The sequence below is a fragment of the Rhipicephalus microplus genome, chromosome 6 (genome assembly GCF_043290135.1).
Source record: "Rhipicephalus microplus isolate Deutch F79 chromosome 6, USDA_Rmic, whole genome shotgun sequence".
NCBI lineage: Eukaryota > Metazoa > Arthropoda > Arachnida > Ixodida > Ixodidae > Rhipicephalus > Rhipicephalus microplus.
The window spans coordinates 192079730-192096710 of NC_134705.1; the positions used below are offsets into that span (position 1 = coordinate 192079730).

The 16981-nt window shown below is 43.4% G+C and overlaps 2 protein-coding genes across 4 annotated transcripts; one reads left to right on the plus strand and one right to left on the minus strand.

The window, feature by feature from the left end:
* Nucleotides 1-9: 9 nt before the first annotated feature.
* Nucleotides 10-7013, plus strand: LOC119166724 (AP-4 complex subunit mu-1-like). 2 transcript variants are annotated; one of them, XM_037418049.2, is made up of 13 exons: nucleotides 10-270; nucleotides 388-473; nucleotides 1001-1122; nucleotides 1234-1330; nucleotides 2139-2255; nucleotides 2348-2419; nucleotides 2530-2595; nucleotides 2663-2786; nucleotides 3208-3317; nucleotides 4607-4695; nucleotides 5923-6021; nucleotides 6483-6600; nucleotides 6791-7013. In XM_037418049.2, the coding sequence occupies exons 1-13, from the start codon at nucleotides 213-215 to the stop codon at nucleotides 6983-6985; spliced, it is 1353 nt and encodes a 450-aa protein (XP_037273946.2). In that variant the 5' UTR covers nucleotides 10-212; the 3' UTR covers nucleotides 6986-7013. The 2 variants fall into 2 exon arrangements, with proteins under 2 accessions (XP_037273946.2, XP_075723474.1); XM_075867359.1 differs by having other exon boundaries at nucleotides 1004-1122.
* On the minus strand, nucleotides 2300-13808 carry Sirt6 (sirtuin 6). 2 transcript variants are annotated; one of them, XR_012884383.1, is made up of 3 exons: nucleotides 12500-13808; nucleotides 6445-6504; nucleotides 2300-2777 (listed from the first exon to the last, which is right to left on the minus strand). XR_012884383.1 is itself a non-coding variant. In XM_075867360.1 (2 exons), exon 1 carries the CDS (start codon nucleotides 13526-13528, stop codon nucleotides 12506-12508), a length of 1023 nt encoding a protein of 340 aa, XP_075723475.1. In that variant the 5' UTR covers nucleotides 13529-13808; the 3' UTR covers nucleotides 2300-2777; nucleotides 12500-12505. The 2 variants fall into 2 exon arrangements, 1 of the variants encoding a protein (XP_075723475.1); XM_075867360.1 differs by lacking the exon at nucleotides 6445-6504.
* Nucleotides 13809-16981: the final 3173 nt, after the last annotated feature.

Consider the following 16981-nt stretch of genomic DNA (forward strand, 5'->3'; position numbering starts at 1 on the left):
AATCCAATCCAAAAGCTAGTTTTTGTTTTGTTCAGTAAATTTGTACAAAACCTCGAAGCATATAAGTTTCAGTCATAGCGCTGCGCCTTGCTGCGCTTCGTGTTGCTTCTATTGTTTATAAACATGCCGCGGCTGTAACTCAACCGTTGTGGTTAATACAATACCGATCGTTCTCGGCCGCGCTTACTAAACGCTGATGACGTGAACTCATTATGATTGTTCATCTCGGTGTCGCAAACCAGAAACGACAAATTATCGTTCACCGTCAGTGTATCCTTTTTTCACCTCGAATATTCAAAGATCGCATGGCATACGAGTCGGGTTTTTGCAGAAAAAAAATCTGATTATCATATGCACAGAGCAAACGCCTTGACTCTTTGCCTGCAGATAGACATGACACTGGGGCAAAAAGTTTTCAGGAATGCGTCGATGTCGCGCTGGGGACCGGCGGACAATCTGTTGGACCTGGACAGGTGCATGTCTAAACATCATGCTTCTTGCTTAATGCCTGGGTAGATTGGATCGACTGATTGATGCTTATTCCACGGCCTTTTCGAAAGCTCCCCAAATCGTCCAAAACGTGAGACTGCTGCCTTTCATTGGTAGCCTAATTGTTAACGTGCAGCGCTACGAGCCTTGAAAACGCGGCATCATTTTTATGCGAGTAAAATACTTTGGTCTGGGCGCGCGTTGAAGGACTCCAGGAGATCAAAATTGGCCCGGAGAAATTGCTGGTGGCAACATTTCATTATTCCTCGAGTGCCAGGGTTGCAACAACAGTCGCACTTTGGTTGGTAGTGTCACGTGCGTATATACATGGCCGAGGAACTCTTGAAAAACAATGTATGATCCTTAATCAAAGAACGGAAGTTGGCACAGCTATCTCTTAAAAAAAAAACCCTACATCATCACTTGTCTGAGAAAGTGACATATGAAATTCAAGCAAATAAAAGTTATGTTCGTGACACCTCTACCTTTTCAATGCGCATTCTCTTTTCAGAAGCTTGAGGATGTTTCCATTTACTACATTTGCCGCGACAATATCTACTATCTTCTCTGTTCAAAGAGGTCCCATGGGGATACGTTGGCTTCAGATGTTACAGCTATTGAATTTTTAAATGAGTAAGTTTTGGTTGAAGTGTTGCTTGTACAACATACTTCTCTTCACAAACATCTGCATGTTGACCTGTTGGAGCTGACGTATGGCAATGTTGTCCAATTTGCTCATTTCAGATTGTACGTGTTGATCAAGAACTTTTGCGGAACCACTACTGAAGGAAGTCTCCGTAAAAATGCGCTGCTCATTGAGGAGATACTGTCCGAGATAGTTGTAAGTATATTTGGAAAGATCATCTTGGGTTTGCTGGCACCTCTAGAGACAGTAATGGCATTGACAAACACTTGTAGATGCATGTCTCGGAAAGACCACTTCAATTTGCAGCGTGTTGCACATTGTTCTTACTGGCAGAGCTCAAAGTGCTGAATGTGTGGCTTGCATCGGTGTCTTTATTACTAATTAAAATTTCCAGTTTGCTTAAACATGGCATTAAAGCATACGTCTTTAATTCCATCAACAAAATCACATAATTTAGTGTCGTGGCTAAGTAACATTTGTTCGCGTAGCCACCCCCATTGTGTGGGCAATATTTCATCGCACTGTCCTCATTCAAAATGCAATGTGCTTCACTATGGACAAAAAATGAATTAACCCCAAGTGGTAATATGCTCATCAGAATGGCCCACCATTTGGTTGTAGCTTTCCGAGAGTAAAGACTAGAAATAAACAGTTATTGGAACTCAACACGATGGTTTTTCGGCCGCCAATATTTTCAAAAATGTGCAAGGCCATAACGTTGCTCATTTAACAATGACAAGATAGGTATGTGACTAATGAAATAAGGCAGACTCCCCAACCTCCTTTTAGGCGTCCAGATGGGGCAGCCACTTGGCTCTGACCTCCCTTCCCCCCCCTTTATGTGCTTGTGTATGGTTGTCGCTGTGTTACAATTTTTTTTATTCTGACTGATATAGTCAACTATTGAATAGTGTAGATTCAGCAGGTAAAGAATGCTACTACGATTGTTTATAGGAGCTTATGAACACTGTATTAATAGTTTAAATGCATCACTTATTTTCAGAATCGCGGCCACATTTACACCACAGATTTGTCTTCTCTCCGACCATGCATCTACAGCGAACCGGCTGATACACCGGCTTTAAAAAAGACAGTTTTGACGTCCACTCTCTTGGCACTGGTCAGTGCACCACCGCAAACAGAAATAAAAACCACAAACAAAGCTTTTCTGTTTTTGCATGTTTCCAAAAAGTATTCTTTTTACACTTTCAGGACACAAAATCAGTTGTGCCAAACACGACAGCTCTCAGACCAGTGTTTGGATCGAGGCTGGAGCAAAGCCAGGTAAAAAAGCAAGATGTAGCGTTGTGCACAACGCAAAAAGTGACCGATACAGAAGTCGTCCAAGGTAAAACTTGTGGCTTATTAAAGTGAAATAGTTGACTTCATTCCAGAACCAGCAAAAAGCTGAAATATTTGTTGACGTTGTTGAAAAAGTCTACGCTTCCATCTCCAAAGAGGTAACAACAACTTTGCTCAAATCTGTGCAAAACCATTAAGTATGGTCTGTAATTGCTTCAAAACCAGGGTAGCATCAGCAACTTTCTTCTGTGTGGCAGCGTGAACTTGAAAAGCTGCCTCGAGTCCAAAGCAAGCATCACACTTGGATTCAATGAAGATTTGGTTCTTGCATCAGGAGCATCTGAATCAGGTATGATATGTTGTGCATATTTTAATATAATTTGCTAGAACATACGAAAATGAGCATTCATACAAAAAAAAGTGAAGCTATTAACGACAGACACACTCGCCTGAGAAACGTCCTTGTCAAAGCTAGTTAATCACTGCAGAGAACAGTTTTGACTTAAGTTGTAATAAAGATTTATCTTTTTACGAGCTATTATGTTAAAACTTAATTACTGCTTGTTCATGCTGTGCTAAGGCCTCCCATACTTCACCTTGTTAATCGTGTTTTTCACTACAATGTTCTTACTGACACAGCTAAAGCTGTTGTGCCATAACTGTTGCATAGCTCTGGAACTATTTGCACACTGAAAAGTGCACAACGTACACTTAACAGTGGGCATAGATTTAACACGACAGTATGTCTCTACTGAATTTGCTTTTTTCAGAATCTTACAGCACAGATGTTGTTCTTTCGAACTACATCCTTCACGACACGGTAAGGAGCGAAAAGTTTGCAGTGGACCGGACGCTGACTGTTCTGGCTCCTCAGGGAGAGGTGAGCAACTGTATTTACTCATTTGCAGCGTGATCACTTGTGTTGCATGCATCTGTCCTCATCTCTGTCATTAATGAATGTCATTATTCACTGTCATTAATGAACATCAACTTCTAATGTTACAGCTCTTCTTTTTTGGTTATAATTAGCCTACAAGAGGAGATTATGTGGTTGTACAATATATCACATGTGGCACTTGTGTGTAGTGTGACTTCCGTGTTTGTATCTACATGCCACCATTTCAATAACACGCTATTATAGCTAGCCTCTTGGGAGCTGCAAACATTCGATTTTTTAGTTTAAGTACTACATATTTAGAACAGCACTAATCAGATATGTTGATCCAGCAACGGGTTGTTTCGCGATAGCCATGTTATGATGTCCATATCGATATTTATCTCCCATAAGCATGCTGGTTGGAACAATGGAGCTTCGATAGTCTCGGTGATATGCCAGATCACGTTAAAGCTGCCTCTGCTCAAAACACATTTGATTACTTTTTCTTTTTCGTTCACCCCTCCACATGTCCTCAATAGGTCGGCAAACTCGTGAGTCAACTTACTCAGATTCACGCAGACTGAGATTTGGCAGTGAGTCCGAGTCTGAGTGAGCCTTATGAACGAAATACATTTTTTGAATCAGTACGAGTGAGCTCCAAATTTTTGCTGACCTATGGTCAAACCTGTCCCTCCTCCTTCATTTCTCATTGCGTACTTATCGTATAAAATATACAAACAACAGAAGTATGTAATGTTCTGTATTGTTGCACTGGTTATGATAGGCAAATGCTTTATAATGAACGTAAAGGTTTACTAACAAATCTACATTCCCGAAGTAAATTTGCATGGGTCACACAATGTGCCTAAAATTGACGTCTAAAGCTGCAGTTTTTGATGTACATTTAATTTCCGAAAGTGGAAGTGTTACAATGCACGAGCTAAAATGAAATGTTGTGCATGTGTATCATACAGATGTGATGTATGTTACTGCACGACGTTTTGTGTAGCGAAACATCTAATGATGCTTTTTTATTATATTTGTTGGTTTCATCAAAATGTATTTCAGTGTTTTCTTTATAATGACAGCTTGCCGAAGTGTACAAAAATTTAAACAAAATGCCTCTACATTTGCTGCTGGATTTGCCAATGTGGGGATAAAGGACTCCCTTAAGACGTCCTTGAATAGCTTTTCCCTTCCCTCCCTTTGCATTTGTGATAAAAAATAAGCCAAATCAAGTCGATCAATCAATCATTCTCTATCTGCTTTGTCTCCCCGTTGCGGAATTGCAGGTACCAGTTCTGAGATACTGCACCACTAGGCCCAACAATGGATACCCGTTCACGATTGTCACAGCAGTCGAGGATGTGCCATGCTCAAGGTGATCCGTCTCTCGTCTACGAAACATTTTGGGGGAGGGGGGAGAGGGGAGGCAGTTCATTTTCGCTGCAGCTAAACTTGAACAGATTGCTCCATATAAGAAGCATATTATATGATTGTTCGACAACACTATGTTTTATCATTGTAGCTGAGAATAAAGTAATTGATATGGTAATGAAAAAAAAAAAAAAGGCTGAGCTCTCATGCGTATTAACTTGAAATTTCAACTTGAGGGCGCAGCTTTTATGCCTTTTCCAACTACAGCAGCCTTGATCTTTTTTAAGCTCATTGTTCAGTTTTACAAAAACGACTTTGAGAGTACCAAGGTGTCTTGAAAGGCAATCAAAAATCATTACAATCGATAATGTGACAGGAAAAAAAATGAAAACTTGAATATCTATTCATAATAGATATGTTATCAGCAAATTAGGACAATGGTGTGGTTACGCCTTGGTGCTTGAGACGATACATAGATCTTGTCATGACTAGTGTGTTCTAGAAAAGTATGGCTGTGTTATTCATTTCCAAACTTTGTACAGCTACGTCTGTGTGGTGCCCAAAAGATGCCTGCTGTGCTGTCAACGTAATTAGCCCGAACGTGGAGCGGGAGCATGCGTTTAGTATCACGCAAAATGGGCTTCATTTCACTGACAGTGCTGCCCTGCTCATGCGTGGATTGACATCACGATATATATTGACAAAAAGTTCACATGCCAGTTTTATGCCACGCTGTCCAGCCTCCAAATTTTACCAGCTTGCTGTGGAATGCATATGGTATAACTTTCACTCCGCAATACTAGCTCAAAAATTTGGTGTTCTGGCACCTTGAGTACGAAACAACTGGCATTAAACCATTTTTCGAGCAAATTAACATGCAGAAAAAAAAAAGAGAGAGAGAACTACATTGCATATTAAGTGCACAAGTGCATCAATGTGACAAAAACCCCATCAGAGCTAACATGAATCCTTTCTGTGACATTTTAAATCTGCTTGTAACATCACGTGTTTTCATAGAATGTATTAAAATGACATCACAGAATGTACAATTAAACCTCATTATTACAAAGTTGCATCTCACATGAAAACAAGTTCGTTATATTCAAAAATTTGTTATAAAGGTACATTTATACCATTATGGCTATTGCAAGACTAGTCTTCATATGCTTTGTTATAACCGATATTTCGTTATATCGAGGTTTGAGTGTAACAGTTATTTTTATTTGTACAGGGACCTGGTTCTCACGGTGAAGCTACGTTGTGAAGGCCATGTGGGCTCTGAAGCTGTAGGGACTACCCTGGAAATTCCTCTTCCTTGCAACACAAGCGGGTCGGTGTGCTGCTGTTTTTTTTATCTGCTAACGGTTATGTTGATGAAGTCTGTATTCACCCACATGAATGGTTTTACAACCTGAAATAAAGTGTCAACAGAGCTGAAGAAAACAACAAATAACTCAACTGTAGTTATTAAAAAAAAATGCATAAAATGACAGAATAAGTTGAACAATAGACTTGATAATAATTAAGCTTTCCTTCTGTACTCTCATCAGCTCCTGTGTGCGAGCTTTTATTGTGATAAAACATTTCTGATCACAATCAAAGGTGGCTGCGTTAGTCTAGCATAATGGTGAGCCATAGTTGAGGTCGGTGCATGAAATTCAGACGGAAATTATTATTTCCTTTGACTTTGAAACAGTAGGAAGATACATATTGTAATGCATAAAAATCCACAGTTATAAGGGTCTTTGCTGACCTGTTTGCATGTTTGCTGTCTATTGCACCTCCCAACAGGATCATGAAGCGTTTCAACGAGCTGGAACAGAGCGCAGAGTTTCAATATGAAAACAAGAAAATCATCTGGAGGATAAAATGCCTCAAAGCCAAGTCAGAAGCAGTAGCCAAATTCCGAGTAAGTGCTTAAACGTGAAGTATACACAGTATTTCATTGAGTAGATAGACTCTTGGCTAGAGTACTTCTGATGCAAGTCTACTCATTTTTTAATTAATTCATTTCATTTAAGCTTGCCAAGTTTGCCGACATGGCAAGAGTCACTGTGATGATTGTTCACTTGTGTTTAAATTTATTTTTTCGTTTTAAGCTTGCCAATGCCAATGAAGGTGGGTTCGGGAAGCTAGAGCTCGGACCCATTTCCATGAAATTTGAACTTTCGAACCAGTCGACGTCCGGGCTCAAGATCCGCTTTCTCAAGGCTGACCAACACTCGGGCGGGAACATTCAGCGCTGGATACGGTACGTCACGACATCAGACTGCTGGGTCCAGCGATTAACGTGACGACAATAAATTCATGATAAAGTACTGATTGGGGCTTTGTATCAATGCTTCGTGAATACAGAGGCAAAAGCGTTAGACACTTCATTAAACGCAAAAAATTGACCGCCGGCTTTGGCAACATCAACTCAAGTGATGCGAAAAATCATCATCAGGTGATGTGATGGTTCTGCCATATGACATTATCATGACGTCACAGATCGCCAAAATTAGTGACAATATTGTTACGGGGAGAAGGCATCTGAAATATACCTTTACTTTTGGTAAACTGGCAGGCATACAATATGGAGCCCAGTCAGCACGAGCTCAACCTAAACATCGTCCTCTTTTCTACAATGTTCGTTCGTGGCGCCCCGTAGCATCACCCCCGGCAGCGAAGGCACCGTCTCGGTGCTTGGTTGGTCCGAGTAATATCGCTTCACCCTCGTGACGTGAACAACATCAGAACACGATCGCACGCTGGTGGCGTTAAGAGGTTCAATTTCATATGTCACGTTGGTGACTTGGCGCACCACACGGTACAGACCCGAGTACGGTGAAGTCAGCTTTTCGCACAGGCCAACTCGCCACGACGGCGTCCAGAGGAGGACTGTGTCACCTTGACTGAAGTTGACATCACGATAGCACGCGTTGTAGACCTGTCGTCATCGTTCCTGCGAATCGCTCAGACGCCAGCAATCTCACGTGCCTCTAGAGCTCTAGAGATGACATTGTGGGCATATTCTGACGCGTGGCTAACGGCAGGAAAGAGCGTGTCAAAATGCAACGTAGGTTCTTGTCCGTACAGGAGGAAAAATGGCGAGAAACCTGCAAAGTCATGCCGAGACATATTATAGGCAAATGTTACAAATGGAAGGGTGGAGTCCCCGTAGCAATATGACATCACAAAACGTGACATCACATGATTTTATCACATGAATTAGTCGCTTGGTCAAATGTGGGTTGATCAGGGAGGTAGTGCAAAACCAGGTGTGGGGCAGAAAGCTTGCAATGCCTCCGATTTGGAGGGGGGCCAGGGAAGGATCAATACAATACATTGACAGAAAAGTAATATAAGCTGGCCTTCGCCTTGAGTCATCGGAGGTAAATGCATAAGGGACCCTTGTGAACGGTTCTTTAACGGAACAGACCCTTAGTAAAAGGAGCCTTGGTAAGTAAACCCTTGGTAAATGGGACCCTTAGTAGGTAAATCCTTAATAAACAGGACCCAGTAAATAGACCATAAGTAAGCTAAGCCCTAGTAAACAGACCCTTAGTAAATGGTGGGTCCTTTAGTAAACGGTTCAATAAACTTTTGCAAGATGGAGAAAAGTGAGGGTTATCTGTACACTTGTGCTATGATCATAGATGCAAAAATAACCAGCGAAAACTCAGGACAAAGATGCAAAAGAAGGCACATTCAATCACCCATCACTGCCAGCAACGGTGTGATTGAATGTACCTTCTTCAGCTCCCTTGTCCCAATTCCTTGCTTTTTTTTTTCTTTTTTTATTCCGCATCTAGACATAAATTAACCGGCCCAGCTTTTCATGCTCGTAAGGTATGACAATACCAACGGTTGAACGTAAACTTTTTCCTTTCCCGAAAGTTTGCAATTTATGAAAAGTGGTAACATTTCATTCAATGATGAGTAACCAATGGTCAGATTGCCAACTGTGCAGTTTATTACTTCCCCAACGACTTACATGAGAAATGTACAGCATACTATCTGTCCATTTAAATGGTAAGTACGTGAAAAGATGTCTCAAATGCCATGCCGAAATTTCTGCGAAAAGAGCTCTTTAACACTATCACATTAATAACAAATGCATAGGTTCGGAACAGCTCAGCATTTTCTAGCAGTAGCTGAGATGGGTGATGCCCAACCAGCACGGGCAATGCATCCGCAAAAGACACATCCAATGGAGTATTCAGAGCTTGTGCCACTCTCGTGCCAAGTGGGCCACACAAATCTTATTTATTTTTCATTTCACAATACTGCAGGCCCTTCCAGGGTCCATACAGGAGTGGGTTGAACATGAAATGCACAAAAATTGTGTGATATGAGCAGTGGCTTCTGACCATTCTGTTGTATGAATCTCGAGACACTGAAATGCTGAGGTTAAAGATGGGTGCAACGGGTCGCTCCAATGAGCGGCTCAGAACGGCTCAGGTCACCGAAATGAGCCGGTTCACCTAAGTCGACGACGAAAGGAAGGATACTATGAGTGAGCGTCACATGCTTGCCATTATCCTTGGTAAGCCATCCTCTCTTGAAGCCACGCCTCCTGATCATTGGAGTCTCGTGCCTGAAGCCAGAGACAAAATTTGTGGTCGGAGGGCACATACGGTGCACTCCAAAGGCGTGTGTTACCAGCCGTCTCGAATTTTGCAGGACTGCGATGACCAACTTTTTATACAGTGTCCAGACTCCCGTGCCATTAGGTTCAACATTTGATGTACGATATCGAATGCACACATTACGCAATGGAGCACGAATCACACAAATTGCACGCGCAGAGCAATTTTGTGGTAGCTGCGAAGCACTTTAGATGAACTTGCGCGTGAATAGCGACCACTTCTACGATTACGTTCTCGAGCAAAAGGACGTGTTGAGAGCTGCACGCAGCCAGCGTAATCACTACTTCAGAAGACCACAACCAGAAACAATGAATTGGTGTGAAGATAACGCAATAAAGAAAACTGTAAATTAGTGATGTCCCCCCCCCCCCCCCCGCCTTGACTTCACTGACAAGAATATATATTGTAGCGATGCTGTGCCCACGATTCTAAAGACTATGGTCATCAAGACCGAGTAGCCGAGTGGCACAGATCCAACTATCTTCCTCTTCCTCGTTGCCGGAGCGCAGGAATGCGTGGCGCATGCCAGCCGGGTCTTGCTTGTGCTCTTGCCACGATGACTGCGGCGGGCTACTTGAACGTGGCCGACCTGTCGCGGCAATATGATGGCACTTGCGAGCAAAGGCAGGGGAAAGTTGCTTTGCGTCCTCATACCACGAATAGATGTCGTAGAAGACGCACCCAGCAAAAGGCCCGGCACCCGGCTTCAGCGTTAGCTATAATGAACTGCTGTACCGCTATCCTCACCTGGCTCATGCACAGCTCTGAGTAACTGAGCCACCATAACAAATTCATTCAGCTTAACTCACTGAACAAGCGAGAACCAACTTTACCCTCTCCCAAAGAACCACCGCTCACTTTTACCGAGTGCTGGGCAGTACTGCGATACAAGAGTACCACGATAATATCGCAAAGACACTATTGAGTATCTGTATTTCTGAATCGGGATACTTCTGAAAAATGTACTTGTTTCAGTAGTAAAACATTTTTACAGTGTATCGATAGTTCGTGATGCTTTGCTGGACATGGGTATCTTATTGCTTTTTAGTTTGGAAGGACTACACCTGCTTGCAAAGGGAAAGACTTTTTTTGTGTGCTCAGCAAAGGAAATACATGCCACCGGTCGGCCATACGGGGAGGGTGGTGGAGGGTTTCCCACAGGCGCAGGATGACCCATGTGTTAACGGACTCGTATTCTCAAATGTTTTTAGAACAAATTCTAAAAATGTCGGTATTGTCAGCCTTACCAACAAAGAATTCATCTCTCAAGACTTGAGTAGCACCCCTTATTTTTTCTTTTTTTCAGTGGCCAGCCATTTCGAGTCTGTGTGTTGAAGCTTAGCTGACGCTGTCCAGCCAACAAACTGACAAGTTGATGTTGCCGAAGTGCAGTAAACGAACGACCTTTCAATACGCCACATTATTCACAATAATACTCATTTAATAAATGTATTTTCCGAGTATCAGCATCCCCGAAATGGATATGTATTCCAGTAACTGTACCTGCAATCTGGAATACGTTTTTTGCCCTCTCGCAAGTGCATCTCCTAAATATCCCGTTATGGTAAACATAAATGGATCTCAGTATCTGTATTTTAGACTTCCAGTGCCTTAATTAGAACATCTGTGTTCCAGCATATTTCTTCAAGTAACTCTACTCAGCCCAGCCTTTACTGAGTCATGAATGTAAAAGGAGCTGCTCAAAAGATCTAAAAGGACCCTGAACGATTTTTTGAAGTTTTGTCAGCGTCTAGGCTAGAGCATCATCTAACCATTCGCACCACGAACTTAGTGACACGCCGCAACGAAGGCCGCTACAGACAATTGTATCATACCCTCCTTCTCAGCTCTGCCCGGCCTCCTCAACTCTTGAGGCATCCTGGCATCGGCTGGCGCTCTCGACAATTTGAGCTCTAACCAGTCTAGTCCTCCGACATCGCACGTCGACAGGCTATGCGTAGTCTCGTAGGCCATCACACAGTGCATCCGGCAGCATGCACGCCGTCTGGCAAGAGAGACAGAGATCACAGAGAGGTTCATATCTACTCCGACAGGTGTCACCACCCCACAAGCCAATCTTACTTCCGCGCATTGTACAGCCCATGAAAGCCAATCAGATCAGCAGCCGCGGTGACGTCAAATGGCCAGAGCATGCCGCTCTGTGAACAGGCCGTTGAAAACGCGTATGGCCAAGTCACAACGACCTGTAGCGATTCGCAGCTTTAAAGCATTGTAATAAATTAGACAGTATACGCAGAGAGCTCATAGGGGTCTTTAAATTACCCTTAAGACTTGGTCTATCAGCTCAATGTGTTTTCAGAAAATCGCCAAACCGTTCCAGGGTCCTTTTAACGGTGGTGTGCCAAAAGACAATAGCACAGAAGGGGGCAAACTAAACGCAGTGCCCCACCATTGTGCACTGCATTTAGTTTTCTTCCTTCTGTGCCACCTTTTCAATTTTTTTTTTGCACACCGCCAATAAGATGAGAGCAGTTCGTGCTTCTCAAAATATCCGGCTCACACCTGAGCGACCCGTCTCCAGCTGAGGTTAGTTTTTACCAAATAATATTCCCTCTAGATGCACAACTGAACAAGCAGCAGGGAATTAAAATTATTTTTGATAAACTTACGGTCTGCACAAGTGTCTCACAAATTAGTGCATGCTCTCCAAACAAATCTGCTCATGAATGTCAGCAACGTTTTCATTTGAACAGCATGATTTGCGAGTTATGTTGATGTGTAAATCACTTCCTCCAGCTACAGCTATTATAAGTAATGTAACTGTCGGCACATGTCTTGGCTACTCCGATTTTTACACAACTATGAAAAAAACAAAACAGGGCATTCAGTATCATGAAAAGCAAACGAATACGTCCTGTTAAGTTTAAAATGAGTTAGCTCCGCATGCCGCATGGATGCATGTTTCGATAAAAGAACATCAGGATAATGTAACGACAATGACATCGAAGTTTACACAATAAGCAATAAACAAAAGCACGTCACAATACGAGGCATCTGTTTGGAGCAGTATAAAGACGTGCGGGTATTTGAAAGCGGTGGCCCCAAACACCGCTACCTCATATCACATCACGACGCACTACACACAAACATATTACAACAATGATCACATGACCTGTCGCTATGGCTGCAAAAAAAAAAAAATGGAAAAGCGAGGACCTGCTGTCAACCGGTCGCATCGGTGGACGACAATCGGCGTTCTTTTTTGACCGCTGGCTTCTCACTGGCCGGCGAGGTATTCTCTCTCTTCGGGGGCTTTTTCTTGTACTTACGGGGCGCCGGCGCCTTGACCTCTGGGAGTCTCAGCTTCGGGTACTCCATTGGCGCCTCGCGTTTAATCTTTGTGGGGTCGCACTCGGCGGAGTAGGACGGTATCGCGATGCCCAGCTGCTTCATCAGTTTCTCCATCACGTCGTCCACGTAGGCGCGAAGGATCAGGTTGGCCGACTTGTCGATCTTGGTGGGCTGCAAGTTGCAGATGACGATCTTGCCTCCGGTCTTCTTGGCCAGCAGAGGCAGCGCGCCGCACGGCACGATCTGGAGGGTGGAACCGAGGCACAGGATGAGGTCCGCGGCCCTGCAGTGCAGGTCGGCCGCGTCGATGGCGTCCTCCGGAAGTTCGTGCTCCCAGTCCAGTATGGAGTCGTGCAGGCGACCGCGACAGAGCCTGCCGTTCTTCTTGGGCACGGGGCAGGGCTCCCCCGTGGGCTTCTGGCCGACCGACTTGGTCGCCGTGGTCCTGACGAACTGGCGACTGCACTGGTTGCAGCGGTCGAGAAACATGTTTCCGTGCAGGTCGGTGAGGATCTCCGGAGGGAAGCCCGACTTGAGGTGCAAGCCGTCCACGTTCTGGCTGACCAGAAACTTCAACTGAGAGCTCCGCGCGAGCGCCACGAGTGCCATGTGTGTGGGGGTCGGTACGGCGTCGTCGAACGAAATGTCGACCTGGGGCTTCTCTCCCTGCTGCTCGAGGGTCCAGACGCCTCGTGGACCTCGGAAGTCCGGGATGCCGGCCGAAGTGCTGATGCCGGCACCGGTGATGACGACGATGTGCTTGGAGGCACGCATCCAGTCGGCGAGACGCGCTATCTTGTCTTCGAGCAGCGACTGCTCGTCGAAGTGTTCGGGCTGGCCGCAGATGCCTTTGTCGGCGTACTCGGAGAGCCCGCTCGCGTAGTCGCAAGACATGATGAACTTGGCGAATTCGGCGGTTCCTCGCTCACATTACTGCCGCCATCGCTGCTGTTTGCGACCGGCTACGACGAAGCGGCTTGCACGAGCGGGCCGATATATTTTGACAAATTCGTGAAGAAAATCAACGAGTGCGCTGCAGGAGCATTGCCTACCAGCTGCAACAGCAAGTTTATGCTTGAAAACTGGCCAGAGCACCAGAGCTGCCGCAAATAGCCGATGATAGAAAGAAAACAACCTAGCAACATATTAAAGTTTTGGTTTCGGTTCTGACGGTTCGCGCGCAACATAGCACGGAAGAACTATGACGCGTGTATAGGCAGCCGATGCACTCGGAACGGGCAAGCTATCTTTGAATGTAGAAGCAATGCAAAGTTCAAATGGTTCCAGGAAAGTTACTGTTTGAGTAAACTATCCTTTCTTCTGCATGCATACGAGGCATCTAGGAATCCTTCAATCCCGGATTTCTTTTTTCCTCTCCTTAGGAATCGCTTCATAGACTGCCTCAAACATTGCGTGAACTACAAGATTTTGATTTTGCCAACCACTTTGAAAGCGGGTAATTAAACAGCACAAAAACTAAAATTTCATGTTCAATGCCTCAACATTAATCCATTAAGCATTCGAATTTTTCTGCTTTGCTGTGAAATACAAAGGATTACCAAACTACATGCATATGTAGTAAGCAGAAAAACACCAGTACTTGGTGAATAGAAAGTTACAAACTGTCCAATAGGACATTTAGCAAGCCGACCTACAACTTTCTCACTAAAGCTTCTTGCTCTTGTTCGTTCCTTCTTAAGTCGATTAATTAAAAAAATGATGGTTTGATGACTGATGGAAATTTCTCACTGTTATGGCAGCAGTAAATTCAATGGCACAATCCAAATAGTGTCCTCACTCACCTTGCATTGCAACATTAAACATAATAAAATGCCACCAAGGACCTAAATACTAGAATACACAATATTGACAAAATAAAGTCTTTTACTTTGTGTGACTAAATACAGTATCAGAAGTGATAATGAGTCAAATGGTTACACGCTTACTTGGCGCAAAGTGCTTGTATGAAAGAGTACAATCAGAAACCATAAAATAATAAGGGGCAACAATTTCATGCTCCAAATGAACCTTACGTGCTGAAAATACAACGAAAACGCATGTATGGGCCCAAATCTATATACCACATCGTCCCACTCACCAAGGAACACCACAGAAAGCACCAGTCATACAGCTGTAACAGCAGTAAAGGCAGAGTATGTAATGAGAAGTAAGATTCGACAGTCCTTGTGAACAAATTAATTGCACAATTTTTAGTCTTGTTACAATTTGTAGAAGCAGATGTATTTAGATGACCAATTCAGAATCCCGAAATTATTACAAAATCTCTAGACAAACACAATGTATTCATGATTTTTGATCTGTACAAATACCTGCTTTTTCATTGGCATCATAACATACAGAATATCCATCTAATCGGCAAGAACATTACAAAGAGGCAGCTAAAAAAAAACATTCCCACTACAGTTTCCGGCATGCATACAGACACTCTAGTGAGAAAGAACCAAGCCACGCTGTCGGTACGAAAGCTAACGCTCTAATGTCCCACACAACTGAGCAATTGCGTAGTACTTTGACAACGTCGAATGCACCTTTACAACGAAAAAAACCTAAAACGATTAAAGTTGCACTGATACTGTTACTGGTGTTCATGTTGACACAGCTCTTCTGAGCTTTGCATGCACCACACGGCAATATCAGGAGACATCAGGGGCACTGAAATGGACAGTCACTTATGTGGGTGTGGACACAAGCCTTCACGTGGTTTTATGCCAGAAGGTTGAAGGGTTCAGGCGACATTGACATGGTTTATCTCCAGTGTGGGCGTGCTGGTGATCATTCAGTGAGGTACTTTGCGAGAAGCCCAAGGAACTCAGTAATTTCAGAGTACTATGGAACAACTTAAATGTGCCTTTACAAAGGAAAAGTTTGCACAGTAGAAACTGCAATGAAATGGTCACTGATGTTCATGCTGGAACAGATGATTGATTGATTAAAACTTTATTTTTGTCCTGAGAAGACGCAGGGGCAACCCCACGCCACCCGGCTAATCCCATGTAGGGACCGTCAAGCCAAGCTTGTGTGCTTTGAAAATTCCACGATAGTGGAAATGCCTGGGGAAATAAAGCCCACTTATACAGTCGATCGCCTGGGCGTTTGCGAACGTGATACCTCAGGGTGGCCCTTTTTGAGAAGCTTGACGGGTACAGGTGACATCTAAACGATCGTTCTCTAGTGCGGGTGCACAGGTGATTCTTCAAAGTGGACTTATGTGAAAAGCTTGCGGGGCACAGGTGACATGCATACTGTCGCCCACCTGTGTGGTTGTGCAGGTGATCGATCCATCAATGTGTTTTTTTTTTTTCGGAGAAACCTTGGGGACACAGGTGGCATGGTCGCTTGGCTGTGTGAACCCTCATCTGTCGTATCAGGTTATACGGCTTATAAGTCTCGTAGTCACACATATCAGACGCCATCCCCGATATGACTTGTCCACATTAAGGTCCCTAGATGAAAACTTCTTTCATCTAAGAACCTCAGTCCACTTGCATGGTTGCCGGATGAATGAAAGACACTGAAGATATCTATTCAGCATACCTTACAAAGCACAATATCGCATTGAGTAAGGGGGCAAGTACAAAGTAAACAGAAAAAAATGCATCAGTAAAGACATGGAAAGAAATAGAGAAAAAGTGTACAGTGAATAAGAGAAAAAAAATGATACACTGCAAAAAACACAGAAAGACTGAAGAAGAAACCAAAACGTGTACGTACATATAACATATATACATCGCAAAGCATGAAGTACACAGCAATAGCATTTCCTATTTCATGAAAAAATCACACACTTGGCACAAGCTAGCAAAAAAAAAACAGGAAAACTTTGCCAAAAAAATATATAAATGGTGACGACATGATGCTTTTTTAAAAATGTTTATGCAACCGATCAAGAAATGCTTGATGATTACTAATAGACATTTTCGTTGGGAAGATCATTCCATAAAACAATGGCTTGGGAAAGTGCTGATAAATTGAAAGTGTTAGTTCGTCCACTTATGAGTTTAATACTCTAATATGTAAGCAGCATGATATGCATGAAGACACTTCCAATGGACAGGAAAAAAAAAAGAGCAGGTTACTCAATATATTGTTTTTCAGGCACTTTTCATTCGGAAAGAAAAGGAATTTTAATTTTACAGTTTTACATGGCAACAGAGCCCTACAGCTGTGCATCATTTTTCTGAAGGAAAATGTCATTTATTATGAGCCACCTAGGGTTTTCCTAACGTAAGCATAAACCCAGGTATGTCGTGCTCAGTACGAGAACACCACGGGAACACGTAGCCAAGTGCACGGCAAGATTGTACAGTGGCATTGATCAGGGCATAT

Excerpts from the sequence above, each read along its gene's own strand:
- LOC119166724 (XM_037418049.2), top strand. The coding sequence starts at position 213 with ATGATTGTTCATCTCGGTGTCGCAAACCAGAAACGACAAATTATCGTT. Across the intron at positions 3,318-4,606 it reads TTCTGGCTCCTCAGGGAGAG|GTACCAGTTCTGAGATACTG; the intron begins GTGAGCAACTGT and ends GCGGAATTGCAG. Across the intron at positions 6,022-6,482 it reads CTTCCTTGCAACACAAGCGG|GATCATGAAGCGTTTCAACG; the intron begins GTCGGTGTGCTG and ends ACCTCCCAACAG.
- Sirt6 (XM_075867360.1), bottom strand. The coding sequence starts at position 13,528 with ATGTCTTGCGACTACGCGAGCGGGCTCTCCGAGTACGCCGACAAAGGC.